The 19,686-nt window shown below is 41.1% G+C and overlaps 1 protein-coding gene across 4 annotated transcripts in view; it reads right to left on the reverse strand.

Moving 5' to 3' along the window:
* Window positions 1-85: 85 nt before the first annotated feature.
* Window positions 86-19,686, reverse strand: part of FANCM (FA complementation group M) — a 71,201-nt gene continuing 51,600 nt past the window's right edge. For 2 of the 4 annotated variants that reach the window (XM_030484937.1, XM_030484938.1), the window contains exons 14-23: window positions 12,899-14,840; window positions 10,453-10,532; window positions 10,267-10,335; window positions 9,620-9,754; window positions 6,734-6,890; window positions 5,622-5,728; window positions 3,612-4,178; window positions 2,605-2,989; window positions 818-1,109; window positions 86-340 (exon numbers count right to left, since the gene is read on the reverse strand). In XM_030484937.1, coding sequence (XP_030340797.1) covers window positions 193-340; window positions 818-1,109; window positions 2,605-2,989; window positions 3,612-4,178; window positions 5,622-5,728; window positions 6,734-6,890; window positions 9,620-9,754; window positions 10,267-10,335; window positions 10,453-10,532; window positions 12,899-14,840 — 3,882 coding nt within the window. In that variant the 3' untranslated portion in view covers window positions 86-192. Of the gene's footprint in view, window positions 341-817; window positions 1,110-2,604; window positions 2,990-3,611; window positions 4,179-5,621; window positions 5,729-6,733; window positions 6,891-9,619; window positions 9,755-10,266; window positions 10,336-10,452; window positions 10,533-12,898; window positions 14,841-19,686 lie in introns of those variants that run through there. The other 2 variants (XR_003991269.1, XR_003991270.1) reach the window with 2 other exon arrangements.

Consider the following 19,686-nt stretch of genomic DNA (forward strand, 5'->3'; position numbering starts at 1 on the left):
AGCACAGCTGGCAAGGGTGGGAGGCAGAGGGGACACAGTGTTCCATGTGACAACCAGCAGGGGAGGTAGCATGCCAAAAGCCCCGCATTGTTCTGCAAGGATTTATTTACATATTTTACAGTGAATTGGAACTCAGTAAAGTGCAATTAAAAGTCAATGGCCTAGGGCTCCAGAAACCAAGTTTCATTCCCCTCAGCTCCTGGCAGCTGCACCGCTTTTCCCCTTAGCACAGAGGTTCTCAGGCAGCATCTGCATGTCAAAACCGCAGTGGAGGTAGCGGTAGATCTCTTCGGCCTTCTGCGGGCTGACCTGGGCAGCGGTGGCGATGTCGATGGGGGAGCTGTAAGAGACCACAGCAGAAGGGCACCTCACTTGTGGCTCTGGAGAGCAGCAGGGGATGCCTGGACAAAAGGGGAAACTGCCAGTGCGCAAGAAGCACCCAGTGTGAAGAGAGCAGCAGGAACACCATGTGCTGCTGGCAGTCACATCTCCTGGGGTTTCTGAGGGCTGTGAGCACACCAGGCTAAGCAAGCTGAAGAAAGCTGCAGTGAAAACAGAGAATGCCGGGAAAAGAAAAAGTACAGCAGTAGGAGGGATAGTGGAAGCAGAGCCCTGATAAACTCAGCTCAATGAGATAGAAAAATGCATAAAGAGCAGGACTGATGCAGGGACAGGAAAGCTCCTGGGAGCTCTGGTAGTAACAGAAACCTGCAGAAAGAATCTCCCTGAGCAACTACCCCAGCAGGAGGCCCTGGAGGAGAGAGGAGTGAAAGGGAAGTGAGACCTCAGAGCACCTGCTGTACATTGCGCCTGTTACCTGTTGGCCATCTTCTTCACGGAGTCAAAGTAATGGCACATATTGAGAGCAGCCGGGTAGCTGAGGTTGGGAATACTCAAGTAGAAGTTGAGCATTTCCTGTTTGTGACCCTCCACCTCCACTGGCACGCGAATGGCGGCGTTTTTCCTTTGCTCCACCAAAGCCAAGTCTTTCAGCAAACTGGCAGTTTCCTCCTGGCAAGAGCTGAAAAGAATTCGGACGCCAGCCTGGACAAAGGCTGAGAGCATGCTGTCGTAGTACTGCGTTCTCTGGAAAAATCGGGATGTTTCTCCTGCAGAGTAAAAATACAGAAAACTCAGAGATTTAAGAGCTAAATTATTGTGAAAGAAAGAACATGAATTACTTGCAAAGCAAAATGGCTTGAAGATCCCCTGCCTTGAGAACTCGCAACCAAACACAGGATGAGGAAAAACATCTCAAGGAGGCAGGAGGGGTGAAGGAGCAGAATTTATTCAGTTTTACCTGAATAGAGTAGGTGAAGGTACTCTAAAGGTAGAGTTTAGGAAGTAATACTGAAATTGCAAATTAAATGCCATTAGGAGAGAGGGTTGGGAAGAACACATGATAGGTAACAGGCCGAATCAGAAGAGGTTTGGTAAAGCTACAAACATAAGAATGCACTTGAACACTGTCAATAACAAACCAGCAGCGCTCTGGAAACAGTGTAATGAGAAAAACTGGGCACAACTGATGAAAATGGATGAGATCCCCTAGCAATGGGGAAATAAAGCAGATCAAGGGCAACCTCCTCATCTGCAACCCCTCTGAGAAGCTACATCGTCAGTGACCAATTCTATCATTGTTTTCATATGTGAACTAGCAATAAATTGGATTTAAGTCACTAAACCAGAGCTGCATCCACAACAATTTGATTTCAAGTAGTGGAGTTTTACTCCACTAGAATATCTATAATTTAATTGGAACTGTGAGCTCTAGTTCCCTCTTCTGCGAAGCAGGTGCAAGCAAGACCTCTCAGTTATTTTCTAGATGCCACTGAAAACAACAGCGTTAGTAAAATGGTTTGATTCATAATTTGGATCTTAGGATTAAAACAAAGAGCTTGTCCAAACTATACAAATTCAAGAAATAGTCTTGAGTTTTCCAAAAATGTTTAACCAAGTCAGGAATTGTCTTTGCAACTCCTCTGTTCTGTGCCTTGTGATGTGACGTGATAGCTCAGCTGCAGCCTTCCCAAAGTAACTTCTTGCAGGAATGCTGCTCTTTTCTAAAAACTGATTTCATTCAGCTGATTGCCTTTCACTTGTCCAAGCAGTAGCCAGCACGTGGCTTGGTGTCTCCAATTTGGAGGCAGAGTTACTACATAGGGTGGTGTGCCCAGACCAGCTGCCGTTCTCACTGGGTCTGAACTGTGAGAATGTTCCCTCAGTGTGACAGAGAACTCACTTCTTGAGTCCACTATTATTTTAGGACAGAGCATGGAAAAGATTGTGCTCGTTCCTTTATTCTGCTGTTCTCACCTTTGCTGAAATCAGTCTTGAAGTTAGTGGTTTTTGGACTTACTTTTCCCTGCCTCAGCAATTGGTAAGCAACATATCCCACGGGATCCAGTGTGCCTCTATTAAATGGCCCTCAAAAGCAAAATGAATTCTAACCTTCAGTTGGTGACCTTATTAATGTAATGCTGCTACGGAGATCACAGTACAGGGTTTCCAATCTGCTTTCTGCCTGTGCCATACACAAAGCCAGCGTGGCCAGCGCAAGCCCTGAGCAGACACCAGTGCATCCCCTACCCTGGGAACATCTACCTGGTTTTATCCTGTCTGTTTCCACAACCACACACGTCCTCTCAAACATGCTCTGCAGGTGCTGGATCCTCTGGGTGACTTTAGTCCTGTTTGTAGAGTTCAGTAACTCTGACAGAAACATCCTTTCCACCGCCATGCGGTTGCTCACAATGTAATCGCTGCTGCTCAGAGAGCAAACCTGCACCTTCACAGCGTGAACTGCCTTCAAGGAGGAAATCACCTCTGCTCCAGAGGAGATCTCACGACTATCTACCAGAACACAGAGTGAGGGCTTTTTCTCCAGAGTGTCTCGTAAAAACAGAGCTGTAGCTGAAGAGGGGGTTATGGAAGCAGAACAAGATGGAACTGAAGTGCTTCTACTGGCGTTCTTCAAAGAACTTTCCACCTGTAAATGGTAAAAATTACATTGTATTTCTCAGAAACCACAGAAGCATAAGGCCAAAGAACAACATGCCCTTAGAGAAAGTATGTTTTTCAAATACTGATGCTTAACAGATGCACTTTGTTCCACTCTTTTTTTTTTTTTTAATCCAATTATTTATATATATTAATTATTTGAATGACAAAAGCATGCAGCCTTCATAGAATAATTTAGGTTGGAAAAGACCTTTAAGAGCAATTCAACAAACCTGAATACTGTAAAAGTGTAAGAGGTCAGGAATCCAACCTCAGACTATAAAGGGTGTTCATTCAGGACAGCAAACAAGTATTTTATAACTACAAAACCCAAAGAACTAGCGAACACTCTCTATTATTTGAAATAGATCCATATTCTCACAGGATTTTTATTACTGACTGCTAAGATACTCTCCAGGTCACCCTGTGAGTACAAATGCTTCCTAGAAAAGGGAGACGGTGCAAAGCAGTACAAGCGGAATAGTCCTGCTCCGTTACCACACTGCTGATAGGCCTCAGAACAACAGTGCAATGCACCAGGGTCCTGCCAGGGCTGGTTCTTTAGAAAACATGGGGTGAGAGGAAGGCCCTTGCATTGGATTAACACCAACCTCTCTGGAAGCCTGCAGATTCTCTTTCCCCAAAGCAGAACTAGTGATGGCTGGTGGAAAGCATGTGCTCCTGACTTGATGGTCTGGGTGAAAATCCAGCATGTCAGGTACTGAAGCTTTCAAGCCAAGAAGCATCTTGCTTTTATCCTCTGCAGAGTGATGAACAGTGCTTTCCTCAGCAATTTCTTTGTGCTGCACAGAAGAAGCTGAAGGCAATGACTTGGGTAACTTAGCATTTTCCTGTTGTGCCCTGACACAGTCTGTTTTCATAGGCTTTTCATTGCTGACACTTGTTTCTTCCCCACTAGAATCACTGAGAACAATAATTCGGGATGGTTTCTTCTTTTGCACTGGGGATGAATAGTTCTCTTCCATCTTGGCCTGGTTTATTGTTTTTCTGCGTCGAGTGAGGTATTGTTTTCTTCCATTAGTAAAGTTCTCATTGTTTAGGAGATCAAAATTAATGGACACTTCCTCCTCACTAGATACACTTTTTTTGCAGGTTTCCTCCTCCTCCTCTACAACACAGAAACTATCTTCTGCATAAGCCTGGTCTTGCTCAGGAATCTGTGGGGAGAAAAAACCCAAACCCAGTAAGTTTTGAAACACTGCAATGATTTTGCTCCTCCTCTCCATAAAGGTACGTTGCTTATACAGTCCATAACACACACAAGTACTGCAGAACTGGGGGCTTCTCACCCCCCAAACTCTCCCCTGCTCTGCAGGGGAGCTACTTCCCAGAAGGGCTCAACATACCCATAGCTGAGCCTGGAATGTGCACACATTCAGATTTTGGTCAGGCCAAGGATTCACCACCAGAAAGCTTTTAATGCAAGTATTAAGTGTAATATCACCAATGAAGCAAGACTTGCTCACTAGCGTTACCACCAAACGAGCTGAATTACAGACAGGAGTACCTCCTTCGCACATGTCTGCACAAGGGGAAGGACCCTGAGCCACCGCGTCTGTGCAGAGAGGCTGAGAGCACTGGGTTGTTCAGCTTGGAGCAGAGAAGGCTCTGGGGAGACCTTAGAGCAGCTTCCAGTGCCTAAAGAGGCTGTCAAGAAAGATGAGAGGGGCTTTTGACAAGGGCCTGTAGGAACAGGACAAGGGGGAATGGCTTTAAACTGACAGAGGGGAGATTTAGATGAGATATTAGGAATCAGTGCCTCACCAGTGCCTCACCACCCTCTTCCCTGTGAGGGTGGTGAGGCACTGGCCCAGGTTGCCCAGAGAAGCTGTGGCTGCCCCATCCCTGGCAGTGTTCAAGGCTAGGTTGGACGGAGCTTGGAGCAACTGGTCTAGTGGAAGGTGTCCCTGCCCACAGCAGGGGGGTTGGAACTGGATGAGCTTTAAGGTTCCTTCCAACCCAAACCAGTCTGTGTTATTCTATGATCTACCGTTTTGGGAGCTAACCTTCTAATTGCTAGACAAATGTGACCTCTTGACACTGCTGCCTGTGTGGCACCAAGAGCACAGGGCAACCTGACATACAACCATGTAACAGGCATACGCCCCAACTGTTACACCTCCATTTGAGGGTTGCTTGTTTCACCAAACTGGGAAGTTGGGTGAGAGCCTGGAAACATTACATGCTGGGTCAGAGGCCTCATCCTTAGGATGTGGCAGTTGGTATCCTTTGTAACAGTGGAAGACAGTGGAGAGGGGAAGATACACTGCTGAACCTGGAAGGACTGTGCAGTCCCACATCGATCAACAAGGATCACCTTCAGTGAAAACACAGCTAGGGACTGGGATGCTTTTGCTTCAGACTGGTGGACAGCCTCCCTCTGGCTGAAGAATGGGGTGTGTATGCTTCTGTCAAAGCATCAGTGTCTGCACTCTTTAACTTAAAAACCAAAATGAAGTCAAAACCAAATGAAGTCTTATATTAGAACTTATTATTTATCAACCTCAGGCTGCAAACTACACTTCAAAGGAGGACTAGAACCTAAATAGGGTCACACACCATCAGAATTTCAAAAGGACAGATCTAATTTTGTTTCATACCTGTGAGAAAATCTCTAAGGCGTTGAATTCACGATGAACCATTTTGTATCTATTGCCAAGAGCTGGACTACGCACAGATTTCAGGTAAATTCCTTTCATTTCGAAGTCTGAATTAAAACAAGAAGATAAAAGAAAATACAGTATTATTAAGGATATACTTTTTAATTCATTATTCTTACACTGTGTTTTCCATATTAAGTAATTCCTTTATACTCTCCCAAAAACCTGGAGAATTTGCAATTCTCCAGACACCTCTTAAAATCCTGAAGCAAGGGACTAGGTCTACCCATCCTGCTGTCATGAGGGCTGCCACGGAGAAGGTTTTCTCAGCAGGCAGAGCTCGGGATGCCCGTGGCAGGGAGAAGAGTGGTATTTGCCCCAATCACTCAGTTTTCCCCAATCACTCAGTTTTCCACATTGCAAATCTCTCCCTAAATAAAGACAATTTATTTCAGAGACTGTATGGGAAATGGATAGGTTTTTTTGAAGTCCACACAGGGTCTTACAGGGAACAACTCACAATTTCAGCAGAGGAGGAAATTTCTTAGCAACATCTGGGAATCTTAAATGGTAATAAGATGATTCCATCATGCAAATATCCCAAGGAAAGACATGGTTCGTAAGCACAGGGTAAGTAAAGCAACTCAGCCAGAAAGCAGCATTATCTTCTCAGCTCTGTCAGTACTAACACTGTAATGTTATCTATTGCTATTTCATATCATATTTTAGGTTTCTCTTTAACAGAAGACCTGAAAGGTTCAGAAATTTCTAAGTGAACTGGCAAATTATGTTCAGTCACAATGGCACAGGAAGGGTTGGTTGAGGCTTAGTGAGGGGTGATCTCCTGCGCCACAATCCTCAAAGAACTGATTCCAGCCTGCCCAAAGCTATTGTATGGCAGAGACTCCAGCAAAGAACTTACTACATAAGAAACCTATGAGAATAAAGGAAGACAACAAGGTACAAACAGATAATGGAAAGCATCTGATTTACTACAGATGAGGAGATTACTGCTTATTAGGAGACTACTGACTGAATGGCCATGCCTACCACACACCACTTGCTAAGCAACACCCCTGATCTTAAAAGCATAAAGAGCTTTCCTCATTCACCGTTTAACACTTGCGTGACTTCCACATCATCATTCAGGAACTGAACAAGCGAAGAGTTCAGCTCGTTCTCTGCATCATCAGTCTCATCAGAAGAAACACCATCTGCATCCTGCTGGGACAGCTCAGCTTCTTCATCTAAAAACTGTCTTGCTGCAGCCTAAAAAAATTAAAAAAAACCCCTCAAACCAAATTTTAGTTAAAAGCTGGCTCCCAATTAACTATTATTGCCTATGAGATCTCTGATTAAATCAGTTCATTACTTCATAGCATCAGCTGCTTCGATGCTCACAGATATCAGGCTCCTGGCTTTGAAAAGAGAATCCATCACAGGGAGAGGTGATGCAAAGAACACAAAGCTCGGTGAAACACAGGACAGTGCACAAACATCTGCCCCATCAGTGCAGGAGAGGGAAGCTGCTTTCCGTTTCAAAGCCCTGGCCAAAGGTAACCACAGCATGCAGCACTGCTTGCTAGTTAATAGCACAGGCAGTTTACTAACTTAATACTTTGCAGTAGCTACAATGTGTTAAGTTATTTTGTAACTTACAAGTGTAGTTTTACTCATTTTATTTGCTTTCAAGAATCTGTTTTGATTTTGAAGTGCTGCATTACTCTGAACCCAGGTCCTCTAAAAACTTCAGATTTCACACTTCTTTGCTCTTTTCTGTTTAAGACTTGGGACTGTTTCATGGATTCATAACACAGTGTAACTCATTATTGAGAAAATGCTCATCTTTCAGGGAAGATGAGGCACTTCACACGTGAACTGCAGCCCAGGAGACAGGATACAACCCTTGGTACTTAGTTCCATCAAACACAGACAACAAAACATTCACTACAATGTACACGGAAACAAAACAAAAGAATTCAGGAAGATGTTTTGTCAGAGAGACTTTATATTCAGCTTTTTCTCTTATGATCTCAGCTATAAAGTACCAAAGTAAAACATGCAGGAAAAAAAACCCCAAACCATTATATATCCCAATGACTCCAAAGGAATAATTTGTTTGCCTTCAAAATACTGTGAGTAAAAAGCAAAGCTGTGAATTTTAGTTTAGTACATGGGAAGTCTGGGGTAAATTGTGCTACAGTGACATCTCTGGTTTTCAGTTTTTCCAAGTCCTTTAATTATTTGCTTATACCAATTAGTAAGCCTGACTGACAGGCATTATTCCATTTCTAGAACAGTTTTGATTATTCTGAAACACACTGGAGGTCACCTGTTTACAGGAAAGAACTCCCAATGCTATTGCCAATTAGTCTTAATCCTTCTTACTTGTGAAAGACTCCAGAGGGGACAAACCCTGCAGCGTGAAAAGCACTGTGACACCAGAAACTGAGAGTCACGAGTCTGGTCACACCTGGGAAACAAGTTACCACATTCTTCTATTATTTATTGAATGGTTGAATTCAGTGCCAGTGGCTGTTTTGGTCACCCTGGGCTTCTCATAATCTCTGTTATTTTAATTGCAGATCTATCCTGCATTTACAACTCCATTACCTGAACTTCTGTAACTGGTGGTGGACTGATCAGAATGATGTTGATGTCTTGGACCTTCTGTGGATCTGGAATTCTGACATGTTCATCACTATGTTGTTTAAGTAAAATAATATGCATTCATATATCACCTTACCTAAACATCGTGATGCTTAGGTAAGATGATATGTGAAGAGTATAATTTCATAAGTATACAATACTTTTTTTCCATGAACCTTTTGGTCTTACACTAAAAAATACATTTAAATAAAATTGCTAAATGGACTTTTCATCTACCTCTTTGTTTGTATTCCAGAACATAAAATACTGATGCTATAAGGAAGTCTCCATAATGAAGATTAGCTTTAAAACTTTAAAAATATCCAACATAATATGCCGCAGAGCCCAAATTGCGGTAATTTTTGCCCAGCAGAACCACCTCCATGCATACTTAAGAGCTATTAAACTTACTATGAATATATAATTCTGCCCTGCATCCTCTCCTGCATCCAGTCCTGCTGCAGTGACAGATTAAAGCGTAAAGCACTAAGTTAAGATTTAAGCTTTGGGGTCGAGGGAGCATCTCTGTCTTAATGTGTCCAAAGGTGAAACCATTAGAGTAGGTGGTAAATTCATATGATCAAGTATCCTAATAGCCTAAGTTCTGGACAAGAACCTGAGCTTCCTGAGTTTGACTAATCTTTGAGTTCTACTTGCAATGTAGATTGTTATTTTGCTTCTGGTTATTATTATGCAGATTCCTCTGAAAGTCAGGCAATGGATGTGAGGGTTAAGACCCTTATCCAGTGTTTCAAGATTTCATATCAAACATTTGCAAGAAGCTTGTGCAAAATAGCTCTGAGCCTCGACCCCCCAAACAATGTCTTAAAAACAAACAACTGCCCAACCGCATGCCTACTATGATACAGTTTTATCATGAGATCCTACAGAGGCCATAAAATAGACAGAAGCTCCATCTTTTAGGCCATAAAATACATATGAGCTCTAGAACGAGCCACCCAATGACATGGTGAATTTTCATCTTCAGTTTGTGAAACCAGTGCTCAACATATCTGGCATTTTCATATTTTGTTTTTTGTTGGATTCTTTTTTTTAAGTTTAAATATAGACAAACTAAAAAATATTTTCAGTTCATTCTTGCAGTTTGGACATGAAGTAGAATCTCACTATGTCTCTTTCTGTCTCTTTTTTTGGTTTTGTTTGGTAACGTGCTGCTCATGTTCAAAGACAAATTCTTCTGAACTAGACTTTATAACTTTGCCAACGTGCACATACCTCCATACGCATATATAAGACAATGCACAGCCATTATCTACATTGCAATTTAAACACAAACCTCTCCAAATACAACCTTCAGCATATTAAGAGAGCCATGTAATGCCACAGACCTTGTTTGTAAAACTGCTCTCGACCTTTGGCCGTTTCGTACTTCTCAGCTGGTTTTTGTTACAGGCTGTGGAGTTACTTATGGTCCTGTGCAAGTTCTTGTGAAAATCCATGCTGTCATCACTGGACATGTCTGACTAGAGGAATATTTCACAGACACCTCAGTAAGACTAAAGCAAGCAATACTTTAATTACACAATCATCCTTCAACAACTGGGGGTTTTAAGCAACACCTGAGTTTTATGTGGTTGATTTGCTATGGCAAAATAATGCAATCATGCTAATCGCCTTAATAAATACAAAAAGAACGGAAAAAACATGTTAATTGGAAGAAAAAACAGGTCAAATGGGACATGAGTTGTTATTTTTTTTCCTCAAAGCTTTGCAGCAAAGGTTACTTTACTGCCTTCCACGAACGGAGAGGGACAGCTCTCCTGCCTATAACAATATTTCACTGCCAAAAAACACCTACAAAGTCATCTCTGGAGACCTTGGGAAAGAATTGAAGGAAGGAAAGCAATTACATTCTAATACTCCTTAGGTCAAATGGCATAAAATATTTTTATAAGAACACTTGCCTACTGACTGGAAAAAGTAAATGTTTAAATATATACTCCAGAAACGAGCTTGCGTTATTTCTCGCCCTTACCATGTTAAGTGGGTGCCGACGTTTTCTCCTGGCACGAATTGGTGATTCAAAGTCACTGTCATTCATAACCTATGTAAACAGAAATAAGTATAACTGCAAAGAGGGTTTTGGGTTTGGTGTTTGATTTGGCATTTTGCTTCTCTTTGTTGGTTTTTTTTTTTCTTTTTTTCTTTTGTTAAGACTCACATCAGGAGACTTCAAAACATTCTTTTTTCTCCTATTTTTTCTCTGGAAAACTATCTCTTCTTCACTCTCGCTGCTGGGTCCTACAGAAAAAAATAGTAAACAACATTCACAAGAAAATGCATTGTTCAGAACACAATATTGCTATAACTGAGCAATCAAAATCAAAATCTGTCTCTCTTATAGAAGTACCTATGAAGGAGATTATTTATTGATTTATGTGGCAAATATTGTTCTCTTTAGCCTTGCTAATCAAAATAAATAATCTCCAGCTGAGATATACAATAAATCCTGCTTCCCTGGAGAGTCTCTGAGTGAAAGCGATTACTCCAGGCAGTACAGACACAGAAAAAGGAGTTTTGAAAACAAGAGCAAAAGCCCTTTAAAGTTGAGCAAGAGTTGCACTTCTGGAAGCATTTTCTAATAAATCTCCCTTTGGGTCCACTGAACAAGACCACAGCTCACAGAAAAGTCTTCTTTCCAATTCCTTTTCAAACAACTGCAGCCTTTTTGGTTTTACAAAGGACTGATTTTACGAAAGACAAGATCTTCCTTTCCGCATGGCAAAGCTCCACTTCTGATGGAGAGACCCTGGATTTGGCGCATGAGGTACACTGCCTGTTATGACATCCTTCCCAGCCCAAAGCAGGCTCGACATTACTTGCATCTATGGCATTCTGGCTTATTTTTCCCTCTGTTTCTTTGGGAGTATAGCAGGACAGAGAGGGACGGAGAGTTGGTTCTGACTGAATCACTCAAAGTTTGAATTTCTTTAAGGAAAAGCACAGAATTCCCAAACTTTCCACTTCTACAATAACATATTTAAATACCAATAACTATCCATTTCAGCAGCATACATTGCCTGGGGAGGTTTTCAAGACCTGACTGGACCAAGCTCTCCCACTCACTGCCTGTCAGGCCACACCTGGAATACCATGCTCAGTTTTGGTCCCTGCTGTACAAAAAAGATGTGGACAGGCTAGGGAGGGTCCAGAGAAGGGCCATAAAGATGTTCCAAGGACTGGGAAGCCGTGTGAGGAAGGGCCAAGAGAGCTGGGCTTGTTCAGCCTAGAGAAAAGGCGGCCCAGGGGAGACCTGATCACCATATTCCAGTATTTAAAGGGTGGCTACAAAGATGATGGAGACTCTCTTTTTACAAGGAGCCATGTGGAAAAGATGAGGGATAATGGGCACAAGTTAGTCCTGGGGAGATTCCAACTGGACACAAGAGGAAAAATTTTCACACTGAGAACAATCAGCCATTGGAATGATCTCCCTGGGGAAGTGGTGGATTCCCCAACACTGGACACTGTTAAGATTCGACTGGACAGGGTGTTGGGACATCTAATCTAGGTCATGCTTTGACTAGAAAGGTTGGACCAGATGATCCTTGAGGTTCCTTCCAACCTGGGATTCTATGAAAGCCCTTAATAAAGCCCTTAATAACCTGATCCAGATTCACTGTTAACCCTGCAATTCTAAAACAGCAATTTGTTTCTTTGTGTAGTTTTGGGGTTTTGTGTGGTTTTGTTTGTTTGTTTGTTTTAAATTTATTACTCTTTTTAAATTAATTGCAATTTTTAAATTCAGCAAACTAACGTATCAGTTTAAAGGTGTGATGACAATTATTCGGGAAGAAAGGTGGCATTCAACAATCAGTCATCTTCACAAAACAGAATATCATACAAATTCAAAGAGAAGGAAAAGAAAAAAGATGTGTTTACCACCAAAAGGACGTTTCTGCTTTGTTTCAACATCTAAGGACAGTAAGAAAACCACTCAAAAAACCTCAAAGTGCCTTATGAATGAGACCAAGTATTATTATGTCTCAACTATTTTGAAAGTAATTCAAGGTTGTTCAGAGACAAATTCAAAAAGGGTGTGAATATGACTTGTACGTGACCTACGAGTGAAGAATGACAGTCATTTATATATTAGGAATATATGAATATAAAATACTTTTTTTTATGGTATGTTGGTCCTAAACCAGAGAAAGACAGAAGAGGGAAAGAAAAGGGAGGAAATAAAAATAGAATAGAGCCTAAAAACAGTCAATATCTTTAAGACAATCCAGGCTTGTGCTGAAGTTATAATCAGGAAATTTTAAATACAAGTCAATTGTCATGCAACAAAACAGAAATCAGTAGTTTCTATTCCTCAGGAACAATGATAGGAAAAAAAGAAGGCACGGATTTGGGGATCAGAGTACAACAGATCCAGACGATTACAAATCAGACATTGGGAATATTAAGAAAGGGCTTTAGAGGCAGCTGAAGTGGAAAGTCTCCTCACTGACCCAACTTTTAGTATTTACAACAATTTACATTATTCCCTTTCCCTTTCATCCTTCCCACCTTAGTCATAAAACTAAATTGAGGATCCAAAAGCTATTGGATTCTATTTATTTACACATGAAGGTATTAACTAACTGTACCCCTGAAATCCCTACCTTCAGCAGGAGACACACGTGAACTAGGAATGTTGATGCGGTCCAGGTTTTCAGTTCTTCTCAAAGAGGAAGGAAGCGCATCCACAGCTGAACTCCCAAAGTTCTGCCTGCATGGGCTTTTATTTACTTTATCTGTAAGAGGCCCCTCTGGAATTTCCTCCCTGGCACTAGAGAAGACATTCATAGGAATTCTTCTGTTAGCTTTAATATTCATAATCTTTCTACTTGTTGGGGTAGAAAGTGCAGGAGCCGAAGCTTTGGGTGACCCACTTCTTGTTCTTCCACCTCCTGACTCCAGGAAAGGCACTGCAGCAGAAGCACCCCCAGCTCCTTCTCTGCCATTCATGCTCCTACTCTGGAATGGCAATGGTGTGGAAGTATCTCTTCTCCCAAGACCTTTGCAATCCCGTTCTGGTGATGTTTCAAGTTTGAAGCTATAATTCAGTAACTTTTTTTTATCTTCAGTGGATTTAACATCTGCATGACCCCCCAAGGCACCATTTGATTTTCTGGTACTATTAGTATCTCTATTTTCTTCAAAGATTTCATTCTCACACTCTTCAATGGAAAATCCCAAATCAAAATTAACAGAAAACAGTTCTTGAGAACAGTCATAAAGATCATCATTAACCAGAGACTGCTCGCTCACACTAACATCACCTGGTATTTCCAGGGCTGTGGTTTTACTGCTTCCTGGCTGCTCCTCACAGGTTGTATCAGTGTTCCTGCAGCACACCTTGGAAGGAAGCCACTCAGAGCCCTGCTCTGCAACTGGCCCAATAGCACTCCCACCTGAATCTGACCTGACTAAATGCTTACTGGTTGCAGAAAAACTTCCATTATTTGTGTTGTAAAGGTGTTCATCTTCAAATAAATGTATACTGTTCTCTCCATCCACTACCACTTTTTTCTTGTCAAGCTTAATATCTTTTTGAGCAAAATACCGATTCTCTTGAATTTCAGTGAATTCTTCATTATCAAACAGACTATCAAAGCTGTCATCCCAGTGAAGTTCCTCTTTGGCTTTAACAACAGCGGTGTCAGAAGATGACAGAGTTTTTGGAAAACAGGTACTTAAGGAACCACGCAATTCACTGGTGACCCTCCCTTCAGGATTTTCAAGGAGCAGCAGTGAACAATCAGCATCTGAGGGTGCAGGAAAGACTCTGTCCTGTAGTCTCTCTGAATATCTATCACAAATAACTTCTTGAAAAGGACGTATTATTTCTTCAGTTCTCATCACGTTTTCAAAATCATGAACGTTATTCAAAAAGGGAGGAGATTGTGATAAAAGCCTTTTCACATGGGAAAATATTTGTTTTAACCAAGAAGGCTCCTCAAGTGGTCTCACAAGAGCAAATGAATCCACATAGGACTCAGGAAGATAAAATAAGTCAGCGGACACAGGTGATTTCTCAGCTGTGAAGCTACTATAACCCAGATCTGTGTGGTTTGTCCCCTGTGACCTACAAGCTTTATCTACAGTTTTGTTTTCCTTCATTGCTGCACTTTCTTCAATTACAGTACTGTCACTGTTGTCACATAGGTCAATAAATCCATTCAAGTCAAATGTCACCTCTAGCTCCTCATCCTCTTGACTGCCCTGGTCAGCATTTTCAACCACAGTAAGCCTTCCTGCTGAGTAAGAAGCGGAAGTATTAGTATCTGTAGGCAACACAGGCACTTCCAGATTAGATCCGGAAGTTCCTTTTGGAGTCTTTGGTTTTGATACTTTAAATGTGGTGAAGAATTCACTCTCATTATCATCTGTATCAGGTAAAAATGGTTTTACTTTTGATCTGTGTGCCACCTCTTTTCTAGATGAGCATGCCTTCTGATCAAACGTGGAGTTGGTCATGAAGGGATGACTTTTATTCCTTTGAACATTAACGTCTTCAATACGTAAGTGAGGCTGAATCTCCAGTTCATAGCGGCAATCTCCCTGGTGACAAACACAGTATAATATTTACTATAAATACATACAGGCTTACAAGGAGTCGTCATAAGGATATTTAAAACAAGTGACAAAGGTTTTCATACTCCTAAAGGTTATTAGAAAGGAGGAAGAACAAACAAAACAAAACAAAGTGTTTTGTTCTGCATTTAAAGTCACAACTTTCAAACAAAACATTTGGTGGCAAGAACTGCAAATCCATGCTTGGGTAGTCAAGCCTAAATGTTTTAGAAACACTGAAAGATACCATGCGTAAATAAAGATGGCTTTTAACAGAGCACCAACACACAGTATTCTGTACTGAGTGACTGTGTTGTGCAGAGTTAAGATGCAGTTCTCAGAGCGTTAACAGCAAGCAACTTCAGTAATGTGCAAGGTATTGTGTCCTCAGAGAGGCTCAGCAGCTGTACTTCTGGGAGGACCAGCAAATAGAGGAAGGTGCTTTGAGCAGAAGAAACCCATATGCAAGCACAAGTAAGCCTGTAATTCTCCATTCTCTGTCTGCTATCGTTTCCAATTTGGCCATTGCCTTTGATCGCCCATTAAGAACTTCCCACTTACATACATTGAACTTACTTTTTTTCTCTATGCATGCTCATTAATCTTCTGTTCAAAAAGGCACTGACCTAGGCAACTAGCTCTTTTAAAAATACACTTGAAAAAAGCACAATAGACTTTGACATCATTCCCAGTTAGGTAACCATACAAGGACTGTCTGGATTGAAAAGCTATTTATTTATTCATTGTTCTTCTCTCTCTTTTAAATTAAGAGCTCAAAATTAAGGCATGCAGCAGATAAAGCATACTATCCAGTATTAACAGTGGGTTTTCACTTTCAGTAACAACAATAATTAAACAAATTGATATTTAGACTTGATCACTAACTTCATGCATGCCACCAAAAGGATGATAAGCAGAATAAATAAGGAAGAATGTGTGTACAGGTTGTTTTGGGGTCAGGGACACAGCTGGCTCCAAATCCTGTTCACAGCAATGACACTTGTGTCTCAGTGACAATGTGCGCAGTTTGTGTGTGGTCAGCACCAGAGTGGTCCAGCAGCGGAAGGAAGTTCAGCTGCTAGAGACTCATCTTTAACGGGCTCTCAAACACCTACTCCGTATGTCACTACAGAAGATGCTACTCACCTGCTACACGCTCAGTGCCTATGCTTAGGCTATCCATTTATAAACACATCCAAAGTAACTAAAGATTTTAAAAAGAGAGATCTCCAAGGAGATCCTCACAGTGTACCAACTGTGGTGTAGAAGGGGAAATTAAATACAGACTGAAAAATTCCATGGTGTTCTGAAAAATTGTGAGTTACGAATAAGATCTCAAGCAGCCTTAGCCGGTGATGTAACCTATTCTGAAACCTACCCATTTTGTTGGGTACAGTTAGACTTATAAGAAGTCTGAAAACCGAAACAGCAAAGAGAACAATTGCTATTAAAGGTTAATGGATGAGTTCCATTATGAGTGGTTAGTTTTCCTCAAGCTCAGTCAAAACACAGCATCAAGGTAGGAAGGCTTCATAGGAAATCAAAGAGGACTAACAAACAATAACCAACATGACCTGGTCTAATTAACTTCACAAATGTCATCTGAGGAGATTACACATTTGGTTGACAAGATAACCGCATTGATAATGACATGTAAGTAAGGACTGAACGTTGTGCAACATTTCAATTAAAGCATCCAAGCATTGTAAGAACACAACATATATTAAATGGATTAAAGATTGATTAGCTGCCAAACCACTAACCCTTATTGAAAGAGAGTAGGTGATGCTCTTGCGCACCCAACACTTTAAAGAGATGCAGCACAGATTATTCATGCCCCTGAATTGTTCTGCACTTTTTTTAAGTAACCCAAAGTAAAGCAACCCAAAACTAATCAAACATGCAGGAAAAGATGAGGGGTTTGAGTATTTAAGGGTAATTCAAATCACAACTGGACCAGAGGTAAAGCAGATACGAGCAAATCTTATATTGGGCCTCCCAACATAAAAAGGACATGGACCTGTTAGAGCAAGTCCCGAGGAGGCCAAGAAGATGCTCAGAGGGCTAATTTTAAAATATTATCCCCTCTCAAAACATAAATAGTATCTACACAGACATTTGGTGTATAGCAGCTCCTGCAAGAGTTCTGAGACTATAAAATGCTGTTTTACACTTGGCACCCTTATTGTAAAAGCTTTGCCAAATCAGTCTTCTGTAAAAGCTTAAAGAACAACCAACCAATTATTCACATCCCTAAATATGTTGATGCTTTGTGAAAAGCAGCATATGACTATATTAAATCCAGAAAACTAAATGCAAAATACCTGTACACAGGCAGACACCCCTAAGCAAATCAAATAACAACGGAGCAAAACCAAGAGAAGTCAACAGTAGCCCTTACTGATACGTGCTCTGGCTGACTGCAGGGAGGGAGATGGGATGTGGACACCTTAGCAATAAAGCCCCACAAAGGCAGGCAGGGGTGTACGAGGGTGTTAGATATGCCAGACCACAGAACCCACGCAGTTTCTCTTGTACGTAGATTTAAGTTGGCAACCCTGTATCACATACTTAATATTTCTGGCGGTTTCTGTAACATGTAATATTATGCCATGTTTTCCAGAAAACGGAGATCACTCAGCTTGCGAGGAAGGAATATTTCTGGCTGGTGTGACTGAGGCTGTGGCACTAGGGGTATTGGAGGCTTTCATGCGGTGCTGTACAGGAACACCGAGTCACCCCCAAACACAGCAGATACTCAACACAGCTGAGCCCTTCCAGGTGCCACACAATCAGCTCAATCCCCTTGTTCCTTGCACATGGCTGACACCCCAAACTCCTTTGCCTAATCACTCTTACTTCTCTCTTCTCGCTGTGAGCACAAAACCCTGCAGGATCATTAAAAACAGAAAGCACCCGCAATTAAAGGTCTGAACAATCTAATGCAGGTCTCAATTAGTGTTCAAACTCAAATAACTTGGACACAAGATCAGAAGATCGATACAGCACAAAGAAACTATTTTAATTGGAAAGCTGAGACTTCTGGTCTTTCAGATTCTCCCTGGCAGCCTCACCATCTAAGAACAAACATCCTTCAAGCTTGGAAGTGTGCTCCTGTTGGTTTTGCTGAAATAACGAACAAGCTCGGCCACCTCCGTACTGCTTTCTTTTGAGACTCCCAAGAGAGAGTATTTGCTTTGATTATCTAATCTCTGCTGTTTAAGCCAGATTCAGTGTCCCACAGCCCAAGCCAGCAGTTCCACAGATGAATTAGTCCACCTGTCATAAACACCGTACCTAAATGCTATGTGCTGGCTTAAATTACCCCCGAAAAAAATGCACTTGCTTTTAATATTTCGTTTTACTTATCCTCAGAAGCCTGCACAAATGTCATTTCAATAACAACAATTACTTTGCCCTGACCTTGTTTACAAACAGTCCAATTTAATTTTCAAAAATGCCTAAAAGCTATTGAATTGTTTTGCATAAGGACAACTTGATTTGTTACCATGTTACACAGAAAATCCCTGCTCATACCTAGTAGAAAATCCAGCGCCATCTGCCCAATTCTTGTTGCTGTAGCAATAAAGCCACACAGGCATTAAAGGCTTTTCTGTGGTGGATGTGCCTGTCACAGGGTTCATGTTTGAGATTTCTTTTACTTTTTTTATTTTCCAATTTCCAATTATTTTATTTGCCAATTTCCCCAAATTATTAAGAGCATATAAATAATACAAATATATACATAAATGCAAACATTTTCACTTTATCTATTTAAAAATAACTAAGCCTTTAAAATGACCTTTTCTTTTATCTACTATGCAAAACACAACTGTATAGAAGGCTGCTTAGTGTCATTAAATGAGTACAAGGAAAGGGAAGCTACACATCAGTGAATTCCTGATCTTGCTTTTGTAATAGAAAACACCCATAAGGAAAACACAAATACCTCCTGAGTTGGCTCGTATAAAGTTATTATGAATATCTGAACAAGATTCTTCCCAAGAAATAGTTAGTTTCATCAGAAACTTCCAGATCATTTGGTTATTCCTAGTAAAATAATGATTTGCCTGGTTTTATATTGTTATCCCTCACTAAGAAAATAATCAATAGAACTATGGTTTGAGGTTCAATATCTTATTTATTTAAGGAAATAGCGTATATTTGTCTTAAATCCCTCTGCTGTTACGAACTGCAAATTAACACTGGACAGATTAGTAGTGGTATATTCAGCAATAGAATATTTATAGCAGGAACCTGGATGCACAGCACATATATACAAAAACCTTGGATTCACTGCTAAACTAATTACTGCTTGCACCCACTTATTTTCATATAAGAATGATATTTTAGGAAGTTTTTAGAGGTTTCATTTCTGCTAAAGGTAAATTTCTCAGAGGCTGGAGCAATATCCCCTCATGCTATCCTACTGTTTAATGATAATGCTTTCCACAATTCCAAAACACATCTAAGCACTACAGTAAAGCAAAGCTTCTGAAAGTTTAAACTTCCTATAGAATTCAACTTCTATAGAAACAATCTTCACCAATAATGCCTAAGTCAAAGCAGTCTGTAAAACACCAAGCCTGAATGAAGACCACTCCAATCTGTGTATACAGAGTACATGTAACGCACCTGGGGGAACATTAATCCGGTGCAGCAGAAGCACACTAAGCTAATGCAGAGGCAGCAGCAGCCTTCTCCCTGGACTGCCTGTGCTTTGAGCAAGCACAATGCATCACTGGCATCTCACTGGGAAATGGAGAAGGACACTAAACAGAGTTAAATTAAAATCTGGCAGAAAAACATGACTTGAAACCTCATGGTTTTCCCA

The sequence above is a fragment of the Strigops habroptila genome, chromosome 4, assembly GCF_004027225.2.
Source record: "Strigops habroptila isolate Jane chromosome 4, bStrHab1.2.pri, whole genome shotgun sequence".
NCBI classification, from domain to species: Eukaryota; Metazoa; Chordata; class Aves; order Psittaciformes; family Psittacidae; genus Strigops; species Strigops habroptila.